Here is a 24,400-nt window from a genome sequence, read left to right on the forward strand (position 1 = left end):
GATACATGTGTGTGTGATCCCCCCATGCTCCCCCTGCTTTTGGCACACAACGGCAAAAAGATTCGCCATCACTGCCCTAGAGTTTGGCTCATTGTCTGATTTTGTTAGGAATTTCAAAGTGTGCCCTCTTGTTTCTTTCTTTCAAGTTTTTGAGTTTTACACTTATGATTTTCAGCTCCAAATAGTTTTTTTTCCTGTCCTCAGACAGGGTGAGGATACGCGTGAGAGAGAATTGGGATGGGAGAGGGTACCTGCCAAGCACAGTTTCTTGCCCTCATCTTGAAATATTCATCTATTCATTACCAATTTGGGAGAGGGGCATTAATGCCTCCCAAGTCATAGAGCAGGGGTGTTAACCTCAAGGCCTGTGGGCCAGATCCAGACCACAGGATAATTAGGTCAGGCCCGCGGGGCTGCCCTGAAAACAGGGAAGGACTGGCTCACGGTGCCTCTGCCAGTGAAAACAAAACACCCCCAACATGAGTGACATCGAGCTGGCCATGTCCATCTTGGCCATGTCCCCCTCCGAGGTTAAATAGAACCCTGATGCAGTCCTCAATGAAATTGAGTTTCACACCCCTGTCATAGAGCCTTGTCTTGACCTAGCCTAGAACCGATCCTGGACCAGCTAACGTAACCAACCTTTCCCAGGGGTTAAAGTCAGATTTGCATATCACGCTAAGCTATTTCCTACTTAATGGCAATCTCAGTCTCTTTTATGTCCTTAATAAAATTTTAGAAAGAGAGGCAAAGAGAAAATTTGCTTTAAAAAAAAAACATAGAGTAAGTCTGGATGACAGAAAGCAGAGAATATTTTTATTAGAACGTTTTATTTTTAAAAGGATTTGAAAAAGTGCTCTGAACTATACAGTCTGCTGCTTGTTCAAGCAGCCCAACTTTTACCAAGTTATCATCTGAGGCTAATACTTTAAGAAGTTAAATGAATGTGATTCTTGCATCTCGGTTGTTTTTCCATTCAAAATAATAAAACAGGAATAAAGAAAGCTTCCTCCTTAGTTTTGCTGTCTTGTTTCCTACAAATGCGTTCAGTTCAAATTATTTTCAAGCCACAAAGCATGTGAGTGAAGCTTTCTAATGTAGGGGATTGTGGGATGTACATAATTTGCAGGGAAATGATATTTTAAAACATTGAGTACAGCATATAGTAAACCCTCAATTTAAGGGAACGGAGGGAAGGGTAGCTGTTAAGGCTGTCTGTTAAATGGCAAATGGGATTTATTTTTGAGCCCCCAAAACACTTGTACAGCAATCACCCCCTCCTCCTTGTGCAACACTTTCCAGCAGTATTCCTTACATACTGGTACAATGCTTCACTTTTGAGTTCCAAAGACCTACCACTGTTCTCCACTCTTAAAGTGGATGATGAGATGTCTCAGGCAGCTGTTATATTAGAGATGATTTAGACAGATTAATACTGCAAGCCTGATCCATGTGGTAAGCATGGAACTGTGGATCAATCATCAATTCTGAGGTAATGGAGGAGGATCTTGAAGTATAGCAAAGATATATATGAGTAAACCTGCCTTCCTACCTAAGCATTTTGTTTAATTATTGCAAGCAAAGGAGTGTGAAACTTGGAAAATTGGTTTCATTGACTAAACCATGACTTGATCAACGTGTCCTACAAGCGCAATGACTGAAACCCCATTCCTTGTTTAACTGCTATATTTATACCTCCTAAATACCATTCTTTATAGTAGATAAGAAATAGAAATAATATTTTCTGAAAAATTATTACTGAAAAAGGAAGTCCCAATATAATAATGAACATTCGGGCAACGTTTATATACCACAGACTTTGTCCATTAAATCTGAAGTACGCTAAACTGAGGTCGGTTAAATTGAGAGATTAATTTAGGATTGGGATCAATTAATTCAAAATCTTGTGTGATTTTATGTGGATTACTGAGCCAGTGTATGAAGAGTAGTGCTACAGGGGGCTCCACAGAAGAACAGAAGGGGGCACATGATTTAAGCATTTTGGGGCGTGGTTGTTGTTGTTGTTGTTGTTGTTGTTGTTGTTATTATTATTATTATTATTATTATTATTATTATTATTATTATTATTATTATTATTATTTAATCTTTGGTGAGATTCACAGCCTTTGAGGCTGGGTAATAGCTCAGCAGCTTAAATCCTAACCAAGGACCTAGGAACTGTTAAGGTATCGTGGAGGATGTAAGCTGTTCCAAGTAAGGTGGTTTTTTGTAGAGTCAAAATGTTCAAAATGTTGTTGTTGTTGTTATTGTTGTTGTTGTTGTTGTTGTTATTATTATTATTATTATTATTTGCTATTTAACAGACATTTAGCCTTAATAGGTACTCCTCCCCTTATTAGTTCATTAGACTGAGGGTTTCCTTCACTTACTTTGGAATTACATTGTTTATATTAAATGTTTTTAAGAAAGTTATTTAATCAAAAAAAAAAAGGAAAGAAAAGTAACAGTTGGAGACAGTCATCATGTTTTATTTTGCAAGGAATAAAAGTCCAGTTGCAAACCTGATTTTGACAGAAATGACAAAGTAATTGACATGGGTGTTCCTAGGAAAGAGATAAAAATGTGTCAAATGGTGAGCGCAGCCCTGCGATAAAAGCCTGGTTGCCTTTGTACATCCATGCAATATTGAACATATGTATAAAAGGGGCAGGTTTGGACTGTGAAGCTGCCATCTTTCAGATTTTGACATAGCCCCCTCCTGTCATCGTCCCCCCACCCCCTGTGGGTGCTCTGGCTGTTGGCTTGTTTTTGTCTCAGTAAGACAATTGCAGTATTAGAAATTCTAAAATAGATGAACCAGAATTCAGAATCGTATGAACAAAGTAGTGTTCTTGAGGAGATGTCTTCCTTATCTGTGGCAGTGGAGCATGCTGTATGTGCTAGAGCATGTGAGGATCTTGCTGGTGAACACATGAGTGGTGTCAGTTTTGACAATGCCGACTGCCTGCTGGACTGTGAAATGCTTGGAATCCTTGTTGTGGTGCAGATGTTTGCAGCCCTTAGGCAGCTCACAGTTGTTTCTTTAAGCAACTGCAGGCTGACAAGTCTTTTTTGTGCCGAGTCAGTATAAAACCATTGTGCATGCATGCTTTGCACCTGTTTATAAGTCATTTCCATGCAAAGTTGCCTCAAGGTAAATGGGCCCTTGCCTAAAAGGGGGCTTTTTATAACAATATTGGGTTGACAGCCTGAAAACCTGGAACCTACAAACTGCAAATTTGGCTTTGTGTCAGTAGCTTGGTCTCAGCTAGTGGGAATCCAACAGCCTAGCTTTCCAAGTTTCCCAGGGGAACAATTATCCTGACTCTGTGCTCCCAATAATTCCAAATGTAAAACCCTTTTCCTTCTAGTGGAAACTGTAAATGCATCCAAATTACATTCTAAATCGCATTCAAAACCTAGAACAAACCTGTTAAAGAAAAAGTGTGGTTTATAATCTGACACATGCTTACCATGCAACCATTAGGCACACATCGCTTGGCTAAGAAATCACAATTTTTTTTCATCCATTGTTTCTTACTGTTTATCTCTCTGGTTCTTAAAGACTTATTCATTTGTAGGGCTAGAATATCATGTCATGTTGCTGCATTAATAATCATAATTTATTGTGCATTATAGTCCATAACTGTTCTGAACGATGGGTCTCAGTTAAGGCAGTGCAACATTTTGTGGCTCCTGCCCTCTGGAACATCTCAACCCCTGAGATGAGATTGACTCCCACTCTCTTAACATTTCATAAGACTCTTAAGACCTGGCTCTGTCAGAGGGCTTAGCACCCAATGGGGGAGTTTCATACTGGAGCGAGTTGATTAATTCCATTGATAATTCAACCCCCCCTCACTCTCCTGTATGTCAGGCTCCTCTCTGCCATTTAACTGTTGGTTTTTTTAAACCTACTTTTTTTACAATGTTTTTTTTACAACCTGTATTTTTTACAATGGATGATTGTAATGTTTTTCAATGTTTCCCATGTTGTAAGCCGCCCAGAGTTGGTGGATATGAGATGAGTGGCAAATAAATTTTATAAATAAAGGTTAGAATGCAGTATGGCAGGCTAACTCTGCCTACTACCAGGAGTTCAAACCTGATTGGCTCAAGGTTGACTCAGCCTTCCATTCTTTTGAGGTCGGTAAAATGAGGACCCAGATCAGTGGTGGGTTGCCCCCGGTTCGCACCAGTTCTATAGAACCGGTAGTAAAACCGGCGGGAGGCTTCACCCACCAATTCCGATATCATCAGAATGCTTCTGTGCATGCGTGCGGCCCCATTGCAAACGAGTAGTAAAGGTAAGTAGAACCCACCCCTGACCCAGATGGTTGGGGGGGGGGTATGCTGACTCTGTAAACTGCTTAAAGAGTGCTGTAAAGCACTATGAAGTGGTATATAAATCTAGGTACTAAGTGCTATATGAGATGGATGGCAAATAAATCAAATACATTTTTTGTTACTTACAGAACAAGTGCTGATTTAAAATTCATATTTGCATACCTCATTGTACATTATTGTATAGTATCTTTAACTATTGCACTTACACTGAAATCAATCTTTTGTCTCATAGTTGTAGGCCTTGGAATGGACCCTAGCTTACAGATTGATATTATCAAAGAATTGGATCTTGTCAATATGACTATCGGAGTTACACAGGTGTCTGGACTACATAACGCCAGCAAAGCATTTCTCTTTCAAGGTAAGGCAAATACCTGTCTAATGTTTAACAGTGAATAATATGATCTATTTGTTCATATAAAACTTTGCTTTTCTTTCTTCTGTTCCTATTTTTCCATTGGAGATTTTGAGTGTCATGGGTTTCATGAGTCTCGACATGGGAGCAAAGGGCATAGGATGTCATCGAGCAAATGCTGCAATACACCAACGCACACACAGCATTATATAAGCCATCATTTGGATATCTTTGTGATTTCTTTTGGCTCTTGAGAACTTTTTATGAATCAGCTGAGAAAGAGGTTGCTGCAGTCAATAACTTTATTTAAAAATCTTATTTATGCATTTAAGGAATGTATCCCTGTTTCAAGATGGATAGACTCTAGGTGATTTCCATACAGTATATTGAAAACACAATAAAACAACAATAAAAAAGTAAAGGTAAACAATAGAGGCACTGATGGCTCCATAAGTATTTTCTCAGAATTAGGTTTTTACCAGCTTCTGGGATGTCAAAAGAGAAGAGGCCATATTTGTTAGAGGAATGATGGTGGTGTGGGAGGACTGTTCCATAGGAGAGACATACAACAGAGACTATCTGCTATCGCCTACATCCCCACCCCATAATATGATTTCCACCCTAACTGGGAGCTTTAGCAAGTCCTCCCTGCCTATAGGAGTGGACAGACAGAAACCATATAAAAAATGTGATATCTGAAATACCCAGGTCCTGAGCTATTTAGGGCTTAAAGGTAACAACCAACATCTTAACCTATACTTGTAAATTTACCAATAACCAGTGCAGAATCAACAGCAGTGTGTATTGTGGCAGTACCATGATGGATCAATAAATTTGCAGGTCATTGTATTGTGGACTAGATAAGGTTTCTGAATAGTCCTCAATGGTAGAAATCTTGTTAAAGCCAATTGCATTAATTTACCCAAGAGATGATAAGTGACCGTTTGTCCTGTTCTACTTAAGACTACAATAAACGCACTAGCTAAAGTTGGTAAAAGGCCCTCCTGACCATAATTTTATATCTTTTTCAAGCCATGAGTCTAGGAGTCTTCCCCTCCCCAATTATGAACCTGCTATTTCAATTTGGTATTATCTTGGAATCAATAGGCTTCTGAATTAATAGTCATTCTATCTTGTTTGAGTTGTGTTTAACCCTTTTTTCCATCTAGACTGGGACAGCCTTTAGGCAACAAGTCAGTCTTTCTATCATAACTCCCATTGGGTTCAGAATAGAGATGTACAAGTAATTATCATCATGCTATTGATGATACCTCATTCAGAACTGATGGATAACATCTCGTAATGATTCGTATGCAGATGTTATGTAGGTAGAAGAAAAAAAAATCAATAGAATCTATATGCTTGATCTTTTCTGTACCCTGGTTGGGTTGGCCTTTTTAGATAGGAGAAAAACTGCTGTAAATCATTGCTACCAGTTCCTAGTCCTTGTAAATAATCCAGAAAGATTCTGAAATTGTGAGTATTGAGGGCGATTGAAATAAGAAGACAGGTTGGTCAAAGTCAAAGTCCTCCATCCAAGTCTTGCCACAAGGCATATATGTGGTTTCCACCCCATATATGGGCCTGAAACCAAACTATCTGGATGATAACCTATAGCATATGTAACTGGAACCCTATCACTTTCCTCAACAATCTCCCCCTCCCCGTCAAAGGGAAGGGTTGGAGATTGGATGGTAGTTGAGCTTCAGGTTGAGCTTCTTCTTGAATGAGAAGGTTTGGAACTTCTTCCTTCAAAGAAATAGTGATTATTGCCTATATCCAACTCCCAGTTTGCTCCCTGACTGCTTTAATCAGCTAGGTAATGCAGGAATCTAGTTACAAACGGTGAAACTAAAATTATAGAGAACAGCAAGATCATTCCAGTCATTTCAATAGATTCCATCTATCTGGATTCCAAATCAAAGTGAATGATGATCAACTTTGAACACAAAATTCTCAATCAAATAATTCCAGTATACATTGTTTTTTCCCCACCCGTTCTTCCCTAGCAGGATCTAGAACACACTCAATAATGCAACTGCAGTCCATAGAGGCAATAAGAATGGACAAATAGCTATGCCTTGCCACCCTGATTACCACACAGTAGGCTTGAATATGAACTTGTATCTGTGTTTCATCTTCTTTACTTACTCTTTGATGGCTGTATCACCTAGGCATCTCTTAATGTGCTTTATTTCTTAAGGTTCTTGAGAGAACCACGGGGCTGCTGGGATCAGCCAGCAGAAAAAGTCTACTCAGATCAGATCTGATAAAAATGTCTTAATTAATTAAAATGTATCCAATTCAGTAATATTACTATATTATTATAATACAGTATTATTATAGCATTACTGTGATACTGTATTATTTTAGTCTATTTGTTAACAAAGGTCCCTGTTGGAAATATATACCCAATAAGACATTGTTTAAAGAAAAAAGAAATTAAAAAGGCCTTTTGTTTTTATGGCATGAGTTCTTTGACTCCACTATATTCCCTGGACGGTGTTACAGGAAATGAGAGCATATTTTGCTGCACAAACTAACTTCGTTGCAGACATTCAAGCATGAGATTAAATTTGCATTAAGATCCAGGATTTCTTTTTAGTATATTGCTCAACTGACAATTTTTTTTGTAAATAAAGCTTTACAGGAATAGATGACATATTTGACAGCCTGATTTTCTGCAGACTCCTGTGACAATTAGAAATAGTCTTGTATTGTGCATTTGGTGGCTCTTAGCTATTTCCTCTTTTTAATCAGAATCATCATAATTAATGTATTAAAAATAGGATTTTTTAAAATCAGCAAGTGTTATAGAGGACAATATGGAGGTCTGTGTTTGGAAGTTAAAAAAATGAGTGAATGATCTAGATCAGGGGTCTCCAACCTTGGCAACTTTAAGATGTGTGGACTTCAACTCCCAGAATTCCTCAGCCAGCGAAGCTCTGGGAGTTGAAGTCCACAAGTCTTAAAGTTGCCAAGGTTGGAGACCCCTGATCTAGATAGTCACTTACTTGTTTATGAATGATAACAAATGTGCCTTTTGGTATCAGCATTAGGTCAGGGATTCCATTTTTACCTTAAAGGGGGCCACGTTGTATAAAAATATTAATATTGTTCTATCTAAAATGGCTCCATTTGCTTTGGAAAGTATAGATACACAAATGTCTTGGTTTACATAGTTTCTGTGGGTGTACAAGTAAAATATAAATCAATGAGTAATCTTAACCTGCAGTTTAACACAAATATAGTACACTGCAAAAAGGTAAGGAAAGTTGACTGATACAGTGTTTCTGCTTTCAAAATAATATGTGGGTTGGAGAATAAGAGTCACAGACAGCTACTGTTGTTGTTTGGATGAGAAAAAGTATGTGTGGAATAAAAATATTGACTATTTGCATGGTGCCACCTAAACATACAACATATTTCTCATACATTTTTATGACATTTATTGTACCCTGTAATATAGGCCTTTATTATTAAACACTGTTTAAACCTTACAAAAAATATAGATATACTGTAGACCCAGTGGTGAAATCCAAATTTGTTTACTACCGGTTCTGTGAGCATGGCTTGGTGGGCGTGGCTTGTTGGGCATGGCGGAGAAAGGATACTGCAAAATCCCCCTTCCCTCCCCACTCTTGGGGGAAGGATATTGCAAAATATCCATTCCCACCGCACTCTTGGGCCAGCCAGAGGTGATATTTGCCGGTTCTCCGAACTACTCAAAATTTCTGCTACCAGTTCTCTGAACTGCTCAAAATTTCCTCTACCAGTTCTCCAGAACCTGTCAGAAGCTGCTGGATTTCACCCCTGTATAGACCTGAAAACAACGAGTTAACCTAAAATGCTATTTAAATGAAAAACTCCCCTACCCATAGCCATTTATTATCATATCTGGCTAAATGTCATGATGCAAGCTTATTAAGATATGTCTCGGTGAATTCCATCAATAACGACACATAGGAATTCTGCAGAAACAAATAAACAATGCATCAACATGACACATAGAAGAACACACTGAAATAGAGAAATTAGCATATTTTCATATAAAGTCAGTTTGCTCATGTAGGACAAAGCTTAACATGGAAATCAAAAGCACAGAACAAGATAAATCAGAGAGGGCAATTGAGAGCTAAGCATGAGGCCGAGTACGGCACATTGGGGGTTGAGTGGTTATATAAACCCGACAGGAAGCATAATCAGTTTAAGCAAAAGTTGATAAGGAGGTTAATTTTACTCAAATTGAAGTACTAGGGAAATGGGAAGTTTAGGGAAAGTGAAATTCTAACAAAGGGTTATTAAGGGAAAACAGCAATTGAGAAAGTTGTGCACATTTACTTTTATTACGGTTATTATTATAGATGATCAAATCAAAAGCTGAATTTTCACAGGGGAGTAGAAAAGGCAGAGAGAGAGATCTCTGAAGAGGCTTTCAGATTCCTGAATTGATGGGAAAGTGTGGCCTGTGTCAGGTTTTCATGGTTACCATTCTTGCTAGTTCCAGAACCAACACAAAAGCTTTGTGAGAATAAGGGTTGACAAAGACTGCAACCAAATTATAGAGTTGATTTATTAAAGGAATTTATTTAATTCTCTCACGGGGAAGGGCTCTTGGCAATGCATAATATTGAAAATTAATAAAGCATTATATCAATTTATCTGAGAGCCAATTTGGTGTAGTGGTTAAGAGATGAGACTAGAAACCAGGAATTATAGCCCACCTGAGGCATGAAAACCTGCTGGTGACTTTGTGCCAATCACTCTTCCTCAGCCCAGGCTTGGGTGACAAGCCGATTGGTCAATTCCTGTAACAACCAATGGATCAACATTTGGTCGATCTGAAAACAAGCAGACTTTGCACTTGTGATAAAACTGTAGGAAAGGGAAAAAAAAGTGAGAAAGGTATCAATATATAAGATACTGTATGTTATATTAGAAATGCATGCAAATGAATAGTTATAAGACTATCCTGCTGGTGGCTCAGCTCTGATTAATCTTCAAAACCTTTCTAGAAGAGAGTCAAGTTTTTACAAATTTCTGGAAGGCCCTGACAGATCAGAGAAAAAAATCAAAACATAAAATACAAATTAGATGGACATGACCTTGTAGATGACCCTCACTCTGTCAAGGACCTTGGAGTACTCATTTCTAAAGATCTAAGTGCCAAAGCCCACTGTAACAACATTGCCAAAAAGGCATTAAGAGTTGTTAACCTAATCTTGCGTAGCTTCTTCCCTGGTAATATTGTACTACTAACTAGAGCATACAAAACATTTGCTAGACCAATTCTCAAATACAGCTCATCTGTCTGGAACCTGCACTGCATATCAGACATAAATACAATTGAGAGAGTCCAGAGATATTTTACGAGAAGAGTCCTCCATTCCTCTACCCGCAATAAAATACCTTATGCCACCAGACTTCAAATTTTGGGCTTAGATAACTTAGAACTACTCCAACTTCAGTCTGACCTAAGTGTAGTACATAAAATTATCTGCCACAATGTCCTACCTGTCAATGACTACTTCAGCTTCAACCACAACAATACATGAGCAAATAATAGATACAAACTCAAGGTAAACTGCTCCAAACTCGATTGCAGAAAATATGACTTCAGTAACAGCGTGGTCAATGCCTGGAATGCACTACCTGACTCTGTGGTTTCTTCCCCAAACCCCCAAACTTTAACCTTAAACTGTCTACTGTTGACCTCACCCCATTCCACGTGGTCTGTAAGGGGCGTGCATAACTGCACCAACGTGCCTACCGTCCTGTCCTAATATTCCTTATTAGGAATATTATTTACTCTTACTCTTACTTACTTACTTATTCTTATATTTACTCTTACTCTTTTCATGTATTCAAATTATGTTTATACTTTTATCTGTTCTTATATATGCTTGACAAATAAATAAATAAAAATATAGAACTGAATCCAATTTTCAGATTATTTTCACTCCTTGACTTTTATTTAGAAAGTTAGATGGTATAAAGAAGACATGACCTTGATCAAAGGCTTTCTTTGTGATGTTATCAATATCATTTTTGAAGGAGGAAGTTTAAACAGTTCCCTACCTGACAAAAATCTGGGCTTTATACTTGTGAGTAGCTTTCAGTGACCTCAGCTTTGCTACATCCTTCCTCTTTGGAGTAGGCATAGGATAGTTGAGACACAACAATTTTGTAGGCACTAGAGTGAGAATGGCAAAGCTTTGGAGCATGAGCTTCTCTTGAAGTTTGAGAGGCTGCCATCATAAACTAGATGATATTGTGGAAGTTCCAGTTTACCAATTCCATTTAATTTGTTTCTGATAGTATGCGCAAAGAAACCAATACAGCTGGCACCACCAGATAAAAACAGCCACCAATAAAGTTATTAATAATGTCTCATTAGGATTGTGCAGTCTTGTTTTTGAGGTGCTCTGTTTTGAGATGGCTGGGAAAAAATCTGAAGAAGAAGACCATAAATAAATTTGAAGCAACATTATAATACGTGAATGATAACAACACATTATTTTTTTTTATTTACTTATTCAATCTTCTGTACCATTCCAGTTAGAATTATCTGCTGTGTGACCTTGCACCACTCTTTCTCAGCCCAACTCACCTCACATGGTTGCTATGGGAAATATAGGAGGAAGGTGTGCTGGATATTTTCACTGCTGAGTTAGTTGTAAAAATAATAAAGGCAGGATACAAATCAATCAATCACTAGGTCAATCAATCAGTCAATCAATCTCATAGTTGGCTTTCAGCAATAAAGTTATAGTCATGCAAACTGTAAGGAATAGAATAGAATAGAATAGAATAGAATAGAATAGAATAGAATAGAATAGAATAGAATAGAATAGAATAGAATAGAATAGAATTCTTTATTGGCCAAGTGTGATTGGACACACAAGGAATTTGTCTTGGTGCATATGCTCTCAGAGTACATAAAAGAAAAGATACTTTGGTCAAGAATCATAAGGTACAACACTTAATGATAGTCATGGGGAACAAATAAGCAATTAAATCATATTAGGAAACAGTCAACATAAATCGTAAGGATACCAGCAACAAGGTTATAGTCATACAGTCATAAGTGGGAGGAGATGGGTGATAGGAACGATGAGAAATTTAATAGAAATGTAGACTTAGTAATTCATTTGACAGTGTTGAGGGAATTATTTGTTTAGCAGAGTGATGGCGTTCGGGAAAAAACTGTTCTTGTGTCTAGTTGTTCTGGTGTGCAGTGCTCTATAGCATCGTTTTGAGGGTAGGAGTTGAAACAGGATGCGAGGGGGCCTGTAAATATTTTCACAGCCCTCTTTTTGACTCATGCAGTATACAGGTCCTCAATGGAAGGCAGGTTGGTAGTAATTGTTTTTTCTGCAGTTCTAATTATCCTCTGAAGTCTGTGTCTGTCTTGTTGGGTTGCAGAACCAAACCAGACAGTTATAGAGGTGCAGATGACAGACTCAATAATTCCTCTGTAGAAGTGGATCAGAAGCTCCTTGGGCAGTTTGACCTTTCTGAGTTGGCGCAGAAAGAACATTCTTTGTTGTGCCTTTTTGATGAAGGAACAGCAAATATCCACAATATGCTGTGCTGTTTCCAATAAAGCAGAGAGAGAGTTCAGCTTTCTGTTTCTTCTACTGCCCTTGTCAAAAACTTAACAGGGAATGGTTAGTCATTGTATAGACATTATATAGAAGGAATGGCTATCTCACAGAAAGAAGGCCAACACTGAGAATCTTGTTCCTGAAAATTTCCTGGGTGGAAGTCAGAATTACTTGCCAAGGGTAAAGCTTGACATATTATTAACTTTCTGTCATTTTTATCTGCTGATTTCCTTAATAGATTGTGGAATTGCTATAGGTATAGTATAACATTGATTGCAATGTTATAATGTTGAAATAATTTTTGATTCCTGAGGACCACAGACAGAAGACAGATTTTCTCCATGACGATCTATCCATAACTTGGTCTTCACTTACAAAGCATTTGGCAAAGTTCAGAGCACAAGCTTGTTAAAAGTAAATGAAGGATAGATTAGGAAGTCTGGTGAAATGGATAAATAGCTGGTTCAAAAATTATACTCGTTGAATGCTCATTATAGGATTCTCATGAAATTGAAGATAATATTGAGTAGGCTGGCTCAAGGAAAGCCATGAATCCTCTATTCTTTAATATTTTTATTCATGACTTGAATGAAGAAATGGAGAGAATGTTTTATCAGAGTCATAGAGGATACAGAATTGAATGGGATAATTAGTATTCTACAAGACAGAAATAAAAAATTCAAAGCCATCAGGTTAAATAAGTAAAATGGACTAAAATTATAATACAGAATTTAACAGAGGAAAAATGCCAAGTTTTGTTCATTTAAAAAATAAAAATTGCTAAAAGTTTGCATTCAACTACTATTTCAAGATTTCCCCCCCATAAATACAGTTACCAAAGTAGGAATTCCCCATGAAGCGGGGGCTGAGTTCAAGTCTTAACTGTAATATCATCCATCTCCTCCCACTTATGACTGTATGACTGTAACCTTGTTGCTGGTATCCTTATGATTTATATTTACTGTTTCCTAATAAGATTTGATTTCTTATTTGTTCCCTATGACTATCATTAAGAGTTGTACCTTATGATTTTTATGAACGTATCTTTTCTTTTATGTACACTGAGAGTGTATGCACCAAGAAAATTCTTTGTGTGTCCAATCACACTTGGCCAATAAAGAATTCTAGTCTAGTCTAGTCTAATACTATATAAATTTTCTATTGCCTTATGTATAACAGGAGGGGGCAGCACTTCCTAGTCTTTTCTCTAGTGGAAACCTGGAGCTTGAATAGAATTGCCAGTAAAAAGAAATTAATCAAAGCTAAGTCAGTCCTATGGGAGAATATGAAAGGGAAATGGGCTGAAAACAACAGCTACCCAGGATTTTTTTTTTTTGATAGACTTAATTAACAAGTTCTGTTCAGAGGCTCTTATTTCCCTGCCTTTCCTGTCTACTATCAGTTCTTCTGTTTTTCTAATCAGAAGAAAAAGCAACTTGCTATTTTAGAGCTTGCTTCCAAGTTGTGTCTCAGTCCAAGTCATTCACCATGCCTGCATATACTACTTCGTATCGGATATGTACTTCATGTACTTCTTCGGAGCATTTGTGGCTAAGGTATATGATTGTCAAGTCTTATCTTCCTAGATAGAAGGTTAAAAAGCTGTAGATGGTTAAAGCCAGCTTGAATGTGATCATACATGCTACCATACATGCTACCATATAACCTATTATACTATACTTTCCTTCAAACGTCTCAGCCATAGTGTTCCCCTACTATATCAGGATGTATTGCATAGTGACTTAAAATTATAACTACTGTACTTTTATTAGTAGTAATTTATGCGTATACATTAGCACATGCAGATTAATCGTATCTATATCCTTTCTTTCTTTCTTGATGATGTTTAGGTAGCCACTGGTTCTTGAATGAAGTTGGATAAATCAGGAATGTTCTCACTTAACAGCTCAGCTACCATCTCTCAATAGACAGCCCCAATTTAGTACAGCAGTAGTTTCTTGTGTTTCCTCCTACTATTTCTGTGCCTATGTAAATTTAAACTGCATATTTTTAATGTGATGGATGCTCAAGGAAATTCAATAATATGTAGTTCAACAATATGAAGCTGCAAGGTGTCCCGAGTTTGAACTAACAGAATAACAGAGTTGGAAGGGACTTTGGAGGTCTTCTAGTCCAACCCCCTGATTAGGCAGGAAACCTTATACCATTTCAGACAAATGGTTGTCCTATCTCTTCTTAAAAACTTCCAGTGTTAGAGCATTCACAACTTCTGGAGGCAAGTTGTTCTACGGATTAATTGTTCTAACTGTCAGGAAATTTCTTCTTAGTTCTAGGTTGCTTCTCTCCTTGATTAGGTTGCTTCTCTCCTTGATTAGTTTCCACCCATTGCTTCTTGTCCTGCCTTCAGGTGCTTTGGAGAATAAATTGACTCCCTTTGTCGCAACCCCTTAGATATTGGAACATTGCTATCATGTCACCCCCTAGTACTTCTTGTCATTAAACTAGACATAAACAATCCGAGCAACCATTTTAGTACCATCTTTAGTACATCTCATTGTGTTATTCCTGCCCACACAAGAAAAGGCAACTTCTATTTTTACAATTAAGGCAAATTTCATTTAATAGAAACTTCATCTAAGGAGCATCACAAGTTTGTTCTTTGAGTAACCTTTGATAAAATATATTACAGGAAGGCTCTGCTTCATGCTAGGACACGCCAGGCCAGTGGCTTTCAACCAGCTGCCAACTCATGCAGGGAATGTAGGCTGATCTGTGTTAATGGGTTTGTATGTAGACAGGATTTCAACCGAAAACTCTATTTGACAGGGTTCTCTGGACAGCAAATGGGATCAGCTTATAGAAAATTCTGTAAAAAAGTCAGATCTTTTTCTTAGCTACCATAATAGAAAAAGGGAAAGGATAATACTTATAGTAACAGAAACAGATTCGAGCTCTCTGTTAAGAAGTTGGTTTTGTTTGTTTTTTTAGCATTTTTATATATAGCTGGAAAAATGGAAAACAATAGCCCCCCTTCTAACTTCAAAGAATTCCAGTACCCAGATCACATGCCCTTATTAAACTTCTGTTTAAATTAAGGATTGGTGAAGATGTCAGTTCAGCTTTTGTCCATATTCATTTTTTAAAGCTTAAATTCTTTCTGTATCATTTATGAATACATTTGTGTATTTTATTAATGAGCAGAATAAAATTCTCATCCTCCTCTTGTTTTTATCGGTCATAGTCTTTGACCTAGTTACAAAAACTGTCTTCATTGGTTTCTTTGCACAGGACTAATATTTTTTTTTACCTTGCTCTAACAAGATAGATTTTTCAACCCTCTGATTAAGTCTGTTCCATTTTTGCATTTTTTTTTCATCTTGATTATTTCTTTGAGTTTAACCAACTTTTTTTGCAAGTCCAACGAAAAGTCTTTATTCAGGTCAATGTCTTGGCTTGTCTGTTGCATTTCCACTTAGGAGAAATTAAATCCTGCTGCAGCATCTGAATAAATGAAATATTAAGCACAAAGCACAAAGTTGGTTTGTTTGATCAAGGTTAAAATAAAGCACATTTTAATAAACATGGAATTCCATTACAGACTTTTTGCTGAATTAGATCTGATAATAATTTATGGATTTGCATACGGATGAAAAATGAGTTATGGGAAGAATGGATAATTGCATGTAACATTATAGAGGTGACAAATTTTGTAGTGATGAAGATTGGAAGCTACTTCTTAAAATATTCTTTTATTCTCATGTCAATTATGGAAGTGTGTTGCTTTCACATAACATCTACCTGTTTTGGACTTAAGCCATGTTTTTCGCTTTCTTGCTTTGGTAAGGAATTTAGCCTATTTCTGTCAAGTTCATCTTCCTTTGTCTTTACATATTATTTGTATACCTCCTTTTACCCCCAAAATGTCCTTTCTTTCAAGCAACCTTCAGTATGCTAATCAAATATATTAGCTGTTGTGCTATTTCAGCAGAACTGATAACGAAAAGTATAGTAGATAACAGAAACAAAGGATTTTGGTTTTTAAAATGCTGTTGTTGCCCGCAAGTAGGTGCACTTATCCTTGTATAAATTTAATCGACATTAGATTTGCAAGATTCTGTTTTAATAGCCATAATTAATTAATAATATGGCAAGTAAGCAGTTTTAGCCTTCCTGTAAAGTTGATATCTTGTTTAGAAGTGTGTGTCCACATATGTACTCAAATGTTTATATATAAACATACTGTATATATATGTACAGGAAGATCCACCCACAGAAAAGAAAGTAATTGGTAATTGCTTTCCTGAAGGATAAGGATAAGAGGGTAAATAAGAAGGAATTGTCCAATGGGGGATGTGGTTGCCTGCTGTCGAAACCGAATATCTTGCAAACTGAATGAATATCTGTCTGAATATTTTTTTAAGTTGATTTATAGAGCTGGAATAGAATAGATAGAACTAGCTTAAATGGTAAGTATACAGGTGAAACTCGAAAAATTAGAATATCGTGCAAAAGTTCATTTATTTCAGTAATGCAACTTAACAGGTGAAACTAATATATGAGATAGACTCATTACATGCAAAGCGAGATAGTTCAAGCCTTGATTTGTCATAATTTTGATGATTATGGCTTACAGCTCATGAAAACCCCAAATTCACAATCTCAGAAAATTAGAATATTACATGAAATCAATAAAACAAGGATTGTACATAGAACAATATCGGACCTCTGAAAAGTATAAGCATGCATATGTACTCAGTACTTGATTTGGGCCCCTTTTGCATCAATTACTGCCTCAATGCGGCATGGCATGGATGCTATCAGCCTGTGGCACTGCTGAGGTGTTATGGAAGACCAGGATGCTTCAATAGCGGCCTTCAGCTCTTCTACTTTGTTCGGTCTCATGTCTCTCATCTTTCTCTTGGCAATGCCCCATAGATTCTCTATGGGGTTCAGGTCAGGAGAGTTTGCTGGCCAATCAAACACAGTAATCCCATGGTCATTGAACCAGGTTTTGATACTTTTGGCAGTGTGGGCAGGTGCCAAGTCCTGCTGGACAATGAAGTCAGCATCCCCATAAAGCTCGTCTGTGGAAGGAAGCATGAAGTGCTCCAAAATCTCCTGGTAGACGGCTGTGTTGACCCTGGACTTAATGAAGCACAGTGGACCAACACCAGCAGATGACAAGGCTCCCCAAATCAATACAGACTGTGGAAACTTCACACTGGACTTCAAGCTTCTTGCAGTGTGTGCCTCTCCATTCTTCTTCTAGACTCTGGGTCCTTGGTTTCCAAATGAGATGCAAAAGTTGCTCTCTTCAGAAAAGAGGACTTTGGACCATTGAACAACAGACCAGTTCTTTTTTTCTTTAGCCCAGGTAAGACACTTCTGACGTTGTTTGTTGTTCAGGAGCGGCTTCACGAAGAATATGATATTTGAAGCCCATGTCCAGGATCCGTCTGTGTGTAATCGCTCTTGATGCACCGACTCCAGTCTCTGTCCACTCCTTGTGAAAGTCCCCAACACTTTTGAATGGCCTTTTCCTGACAATCCTCTCCAGGCTGTGGTCATCCCTGCTGCTTGTGCACCTTTTTCTTCCACACTTTTCCCTTCCACATAACTTTCTATTAATGTGCTTTGATACAGCACTTTGGGAACATCCAACTTCTTTTGCAATTACCTTTTGAGGCTTTCTCTCCTTATGGAGGGTGTCAATGATGGTTTTCTGCACAACTGTCAGGTCAGCAGTCTTTCCCATGATTGTGATTCCTACTGAACCAGACTGAGAGACCATTTAAAGGCTCAGGAACCCTTTGCAGGTGTTATGGCTTATTTAGCTGATTAGAGTGGGAGACTTTGAGCCTAGAATATTGAACCTTTTCACAATATTCTAATTTTCTGAGATTGTGAATTTGGGGTTTTCATGAGCGGTAAGCCATAATCATCAAAAGTATGACAAATCAAGGCTTGAACTATCTCGCTTTGCATGTAATGAGTCTATCTCATATATTAGTTTCACCTTTTAAGTTGCATTACTGAAATAAATGAACTTTTGCATGGTATTCTATTCTAATTTTTCAAGTTTCACCTGTATGTTGCTTGAAGTCACCAGTTTGGTTTCTTCTTGTGAATAATTCAAACAGACCTGTTAAGCAATTACTTTACAAGCCTTGATACAGAACTGGATTAACTAATCAATCATGTGATGCTAAATTAATGAATTTTAGCTGTTTTAACCAGTTTTATGATAATGTTTGAATTCAAAGTATCTTTTTTCCTCCCTTTTGTCCCTTTTTTACAAAGGAAAGAAATAAATACTGTCCTTCAAGTTTCAATATGGGTAGGTTACTGGGACCAGAGTTTTAGTCTTCTGAGATTTTGGATTCGGGCTAGAGCCCATCCTCAGAGAACTTCTCCCTACTACAAAGAAGTTCCTAAAGATGGTCCAGCATGAGTCCAAAAGTTCAGAAGACTAAACCTTTGGTCCAGATGACCAACCCAGATTCAGATTAGATTTTGCAACATTATCCTGGGACACGTATATTTGCCTTCATTCATGAAATACTATCCTTTGTAAGATCCCAGAGTGACAGGTGTTTTGAGGGAAGTTTGGTAATATCTATATTTATATCATTTATTGATCTCCATCTCTATCGCCATCTCTATCTCTCTTTAAAAAAAATCTTTTAATTATAGCTAGAAATGGTTAAATTAATGGGTTAAACCAGACATACAAGGGGAATTTTGTATCAGAGCATTTGCTTCAGTAGGAGTTTTCCTTTCCAAAATGGTCACATGGAGAAGGGGACCCTATGTTCCACTTTCAAATCTGAATTCTAATAATAAGATTACAGAGTCCACCTTTAGAATTTCCTTTGCCTAGTTCCAGATTTTCCATACAGACTGCAGTAGGTTTGTGGCTTTAGATTTTTCTTTCCTTGAGAATGCGAAGTTCTTTAGAGCCTTTGTAGCAAAGGTCCTTCTGAATCATTTTTAAAGTTTTGCCAGGATTAATATTTGTCCAAATGCACTTTCTTGTATGCTAGTTGCCCTAAACTATAAAGGTTTTTCCTGGAATCATAATCCTGATGAATTTTATTTTGTTTCTCTACCCCATTCAATATAAAGAGAGACAATGAGCAATATGTGACTACCGTTCATCTGATGTACATTACATCAGGCAAAAGTCTTCATGATGCATATGTTCTAATGTGAGTAACCAACCAGAGTCACATGAGTTGTTGCTATAAGATGGCTCAACAGTCTCAGCCAGCCTGGCCAATGGTGAAAAACAATGGCCATTGTGACTCATCAAAACCTGGAATGCCACAGTTTGCCTCTTCCTATTCTCATTGAAGAATTATTAAAATAACATTATAAGCAGTAGTGGGTTCCATTTACCTTCACTACCAGTTCAGAACCGCGAGCGCACGAGTGCTTACTTCGCTCGCTCGCGGTGCTTCTGTGCATGCACAGACCTTCTGTGCATGCTCAGAGCGTCTGTAATGATGTCCGGGTGGGTGCCCGAACCAGGGCAAACCGGTAGAAACCCACCACTGATTATAAGGCAGTGGCACTTAGGTCTTCCTTCGTAGGCTTACAACTGAGAATCCTACATTTTAAAAACATGAAACAACACAAACTCAAATACAATTAACTAGGGAGGGGAAAAGCTTTTTCGAAACATTTCTTGCTTTGATAAGCTCTGGCAGCAGTCTTTCTCATACTTTTTGGGTGCCTCTCCCAACAGCCATGCCCGGAAAGTGAATATAAGCAAAAATGATTTTAGAGATCATGGTCTATTATCAAAGCATATCATTAAGCTACTGCTAAATCTGCCATTTCTTTTCCTTTCACAGAAAGGCAATCCCTTATTTTTGCAGAGCAGTGCTTTGATGACACATGGTTGTGATCATCCCTGTATAAAAGCTGCTTTTCTCAGCTTTGCCTGTTATCTACAGACAACTCTAATGCCTAACATTTCCTATTCAGCCTTCAATAAGATCAACACATACAGTATTCTATAACTAACGGTTGACTGCATTGTCCCAGTCAAACCTTGTTTGTGTATTTGCTACCTTTTTTTCATGGTCAGAGAGCTTACCCTATGTTTATCCTACAGAAAGGATGTATTCCATGAGTAGCATCTATAGATAGATATTCCTACCACTACAATTACTGCCTTTATTCAGTGCAGAGATATAAGCTCTGGCAGAAGAATGCAACATGATTGAGGATAATCACAATTTGTGATCTTTTTGATGGTCAGGACACTATTGTTAGGTAGTTTGCACTCTAAATATAGGGTGCTAGTAAATGTGGGTATATCTAAGCTGAAAGAAAAGGGAATATATGGAATACATGTTCGGTGAATAAATGTTTCCATGAATGAGCTAACAGGAATCGGTCTTCTTAGAGCCAGTAATCTGTAAATAGTGTCTATTAGCCTAATAGAATATGGATACTCCCCCTCATCTAGAGAAAAGAAGGACATGATAGTGGTATCCCAGTATTTGAGGGGCTGACACAAAGAGGAGGGGGTCAACTTATTTTCCAAAGCACCAGAAGGCAAGACAAGAAATAATGGATGAAAACTAATCAAGGAAAGAAGCAACCTGGAATTAAGGAGGAATTTCCTAACATTGAGGACAATGAACCAGTGGAACAGTTTGCCTTCAGAAGTTGTAGGTGCTTCACCACTGGGAGCTTTTAAGAAAAGACTGGACAGTCCAAGCCACCTATCTGAAATGGTATAAGGTCTCCTGCTTGAGCAGGGGGTTGGTCTAGAGACCTCCAAAGTCCCTTCCAGTTGTATTCTGATTGATATGTAAATGGATTTTTCTAACACCTAACTCAATCTAGAATACGTTTGTTTATTAAAGTGTATTTAATTCAGCTGTCATCTTCCATCAGCATTTCTGTTAGGTTATGCCGTCTCATCAGTGCATTGGTCCATCCAATCTTAATTATGCAATAAGGAATCTGGAGGTGACTGGGTTTTTTCCCCCACTCCAGCCATGATTGCATATGATTTATTGTCTTAGCTTAAAAATTCCAAACTTGGTTTTGAAGAGCAGCATACAATTTTAAGAAGCAAAGCAAATAAAAGACATATGGGCACTTTGTCTTCCCTGCTGCCTCTACTTGTTACTTTTTCCATGTTTTTCTACTATCCATAACCCCAGGCTCCTTGCACAGTTTCATCTTGTTACAAATTATATCTGTTCCTGGTCTAGGAGGCCTTTGCTCATGATGACTCACACCATTGTTGTTTCCCAATTGGAGTGTTGCAATGTGCTCTACATGGGGCTGCCCCTGAAGTCTACTTGGAAATTATAATGTGATGATGTGTATAGTGTTGGGCTCCCCTAGACCTATCCATGTTGCACTTCTGTTTCATGGGCTGCAGTTGCTCCCAGTTTTCTTTTTGGTGCAATTTAAGGGCCTGTTATTATCTGTAAAGCCCTACATGGCACAGGGGCAGATTATCTATGGGACTGCTTCTCCTTAAGGCTATCTACCTGTCCCACTGCATCATATAAAGTAGGCATGGCCCAGATTCCTTCTGCTGCCAGTGGGACCCATGAAGCCAGTGGTGGGATTCAAATAATTTAACAACCACTTCCACCCAGGGTCAGGTTGGCTGTTGTGAGAGTCATGGCCCATCTATACAGCTCTGCCATATATGCAGGACAAGCCTCCCGTGACAGCCAACCTGACCCTGGGTGAACCAGTTGTTAAATTCACACACACACCCTCTATCAAAGTGGATCCCAGGCACTGCACTGCAATGAAGAAACGGGCAATGGAGTGGCCAGCACAAGAAAGGGAGGAAGAGCAGGGAGAAGAAAGAGGGAAAACGGCTTTCTCCTTCTCTCATGCCGGCCACTCCATTGCCCATTTCTCCATTGCAGTGCAGTGCCTAGGATCCACTTTGATAGCTGGGTGTAGGTAATTTAACAACCAGTTTGCCTGAACAGGTGTGAACAGGCTGAATCCCACCACTGCATGAAGCATGTATTTTTCCTCGCAGCGTCTGCCCTGTGGAACTCCCTTCCCCTCAAGATCTGGCAGACAACACCCCCCCTCCCTACACACATACTCTTAGTTTCCACAAAGCCATTAAGAGCTGGCATGGCCCTATCCCATGAACTGGGATAGGGTGGAATGGGAGATAGAAGATAGTAATGATGGTTGAATAGGAAGAGATTGTGCAGCCTCCTACACTGAAGGAGTTGGGATCTGAGGTTTTTGCTTTTATTGTATTTTCCTTATGCTTTATTCTACAACTGTTGTGAGGCACCCAGACTCGTGTTTTAAAGATAGTTGGCCATACAATGCATTAATGAAAACAACCCAGACCATATAAACATTTTTAAATACATTCTTGCCTGATTTTTCAGACATAATTGACTGATTTTGAATTGACTGTTATACAAGCTACAAAATAAACCACATTTTCATTAAATGGCCAGTTAGAAGCTGTTCTTTTCAACTGTCCTGCCCAATAGATAAACACTTAATTGCTTCTCTGGGAATACCAACTGGGGCCAATGCTTCATCTTATGCCAGAATGTAGCTATATGATTTTGGCATATTGCCCTGAGGTAATAAACCATTTTTAAGCAAACTGTGGCAAAGTAGCATAGGAATTAGTATACGTCTCAGTGTTTTAAGTGTAATACATCAAGTGTATTATATGTAAATAGTTAATATTGGATTTATTGTCACTTGACAGGTGCAAACAGATCCTCAGTTATAAATTAACTATCATTAATATAAAGTAGTAAATTAATTAATAAAGTTTAAATTAGTAGCAACCTGTTCACCTTTCAGTTTTAATCATTGAAAATTGCAAGGCTAACTATGTAATGTAATTTCTAAAATTGTAATTCTTAAGCAACATTTACAGTAAATAATCAGAATAGAAAGTTTCTACATTCTTTCATTGTATACATCCTGATTAATGTTAGCTTTCTTTGTTTAATACAGATGGAAACATTCAAATTTGAATAAAGTAGTGACATAGAGGGTCTTATTATACCAACTTACATTTTTTTAAAACTTGGCACACCTATTTGGAACAACAATTCCCTTTCCTTTTGGAAAGTTTAGACTGCAGTTTGAACACAGATTAGGATGAGTTCCGTTTACAACAAGCTATGAAATGCTATTTATGCCAAGTGAGTGAAAGTCCTTCATCATTTTATCAATGTTTTGAAATGCTTTTAAAAGCCAAGTGCATTTGAATATCCAATGTTTTCGAAATCACAATAGGATATGGAGATTTATTTACATATTTGACAGACTTTTAGTAGTCTTTGAAAGCCTCTGCAAAATATCTTCTGTGTTCTTTACTTCTTTCTATCCTCCCCATCCTCTGACTTATTAAGAGCATTACAGAAAAATATTTTTTCTGACAAAATTAAGCTTTCTACCTTTTACTGTCATTTCAGAGGCAGTTTTTTTTTTTTTTTTTTGCAGGACTATCTTCCTCCCCAAATAAAAAAAAAAGTTATTCTAAGAAAACTTGCAATAAATTATTATAGTGCATCTAAATAATGGATTTTTTTTTTGTATTGCCTCAGGACTGTTCCTTATTAAAAGCATTTTAATGTGTTTAACCATCTATACTACCAACGATAAAAGTTTCAGCAAGATCCTCAGAAAATGGAAAGGTACTTTTATTGAGTGATATGCCACATCTATTTTACTAGTTTTCTTCAAAGGGAGGAAAATTGTAAGTGTCAATGTCAAAACCGAGAGAGTTGTTATATTTGGCTTTAATTGCCTGCCTGGCCTTTTGTTATATATTTTAGATCAAGTATTTCAGTCTGAAGATAAATCTATTTTAATGTATAAGTAGAAGTTTGTTAGAGTTCAGTATTTGCAGTACATGGAGTTTTACTCTTATATAAAATCCAAGAACAGATTAACAGAGTTGGAAGGGACCTTGAAGGTCATCGAGTCCAACCCCCTGCCCAAGCAGGAGACCCTACCTAGGATTGAACTCCTCCTGATTGTGAGGCAAGAGCTCCACCTCTAGGCCATCGGGTCTTGGTACCATTCCTCTTTATCCTCCAATTATTACTCATATTATATTTGTCCACTCAACAGTTTGATACATTTCGCT

The 24,400-nt window shown here is 37.7% G+C and overlaps 1 protein-coding gene across 2 annotated transcripts in view; it reads left to right on the forward strand.

Moving 5' to 3' along the window:
• The window catches only part of NELL1 (neural EGFL like 1), a 564,211-nt gene that overhangs the window by 8,143 nt on the left and 531,668 nt on the right, over nt 1-24,400 (forward strand). For both annotated transcript variants that reach the window (XM_034417254.3, XM_034417255.3), the window contains exon 2: nt 4,580-4,708. In XM_034417254.3, coding sequence (XP_034273145.2) covers nt 4,580-4,708 — 129 coding nt within the window. The remainder of the gene's footprint in view (nt 1-4,579; nt 4,709-24,400) is intronic.

The sequence above is a fragment of the Pantherophis guttatus genome, chromosome 1 (assembly GCF_059756535.1).
Source record: "Pantherophis guttatus breed Tessera chromosome 1, ASM5975653v1, whole genome shotgun sequence".
NCBI classification, from domain to species: Eukaryota; Metazoa; Chordata; class Lepidosauria; order Squamata; family Colubridae; genus Pantherophis; species Pantherophis guttatus.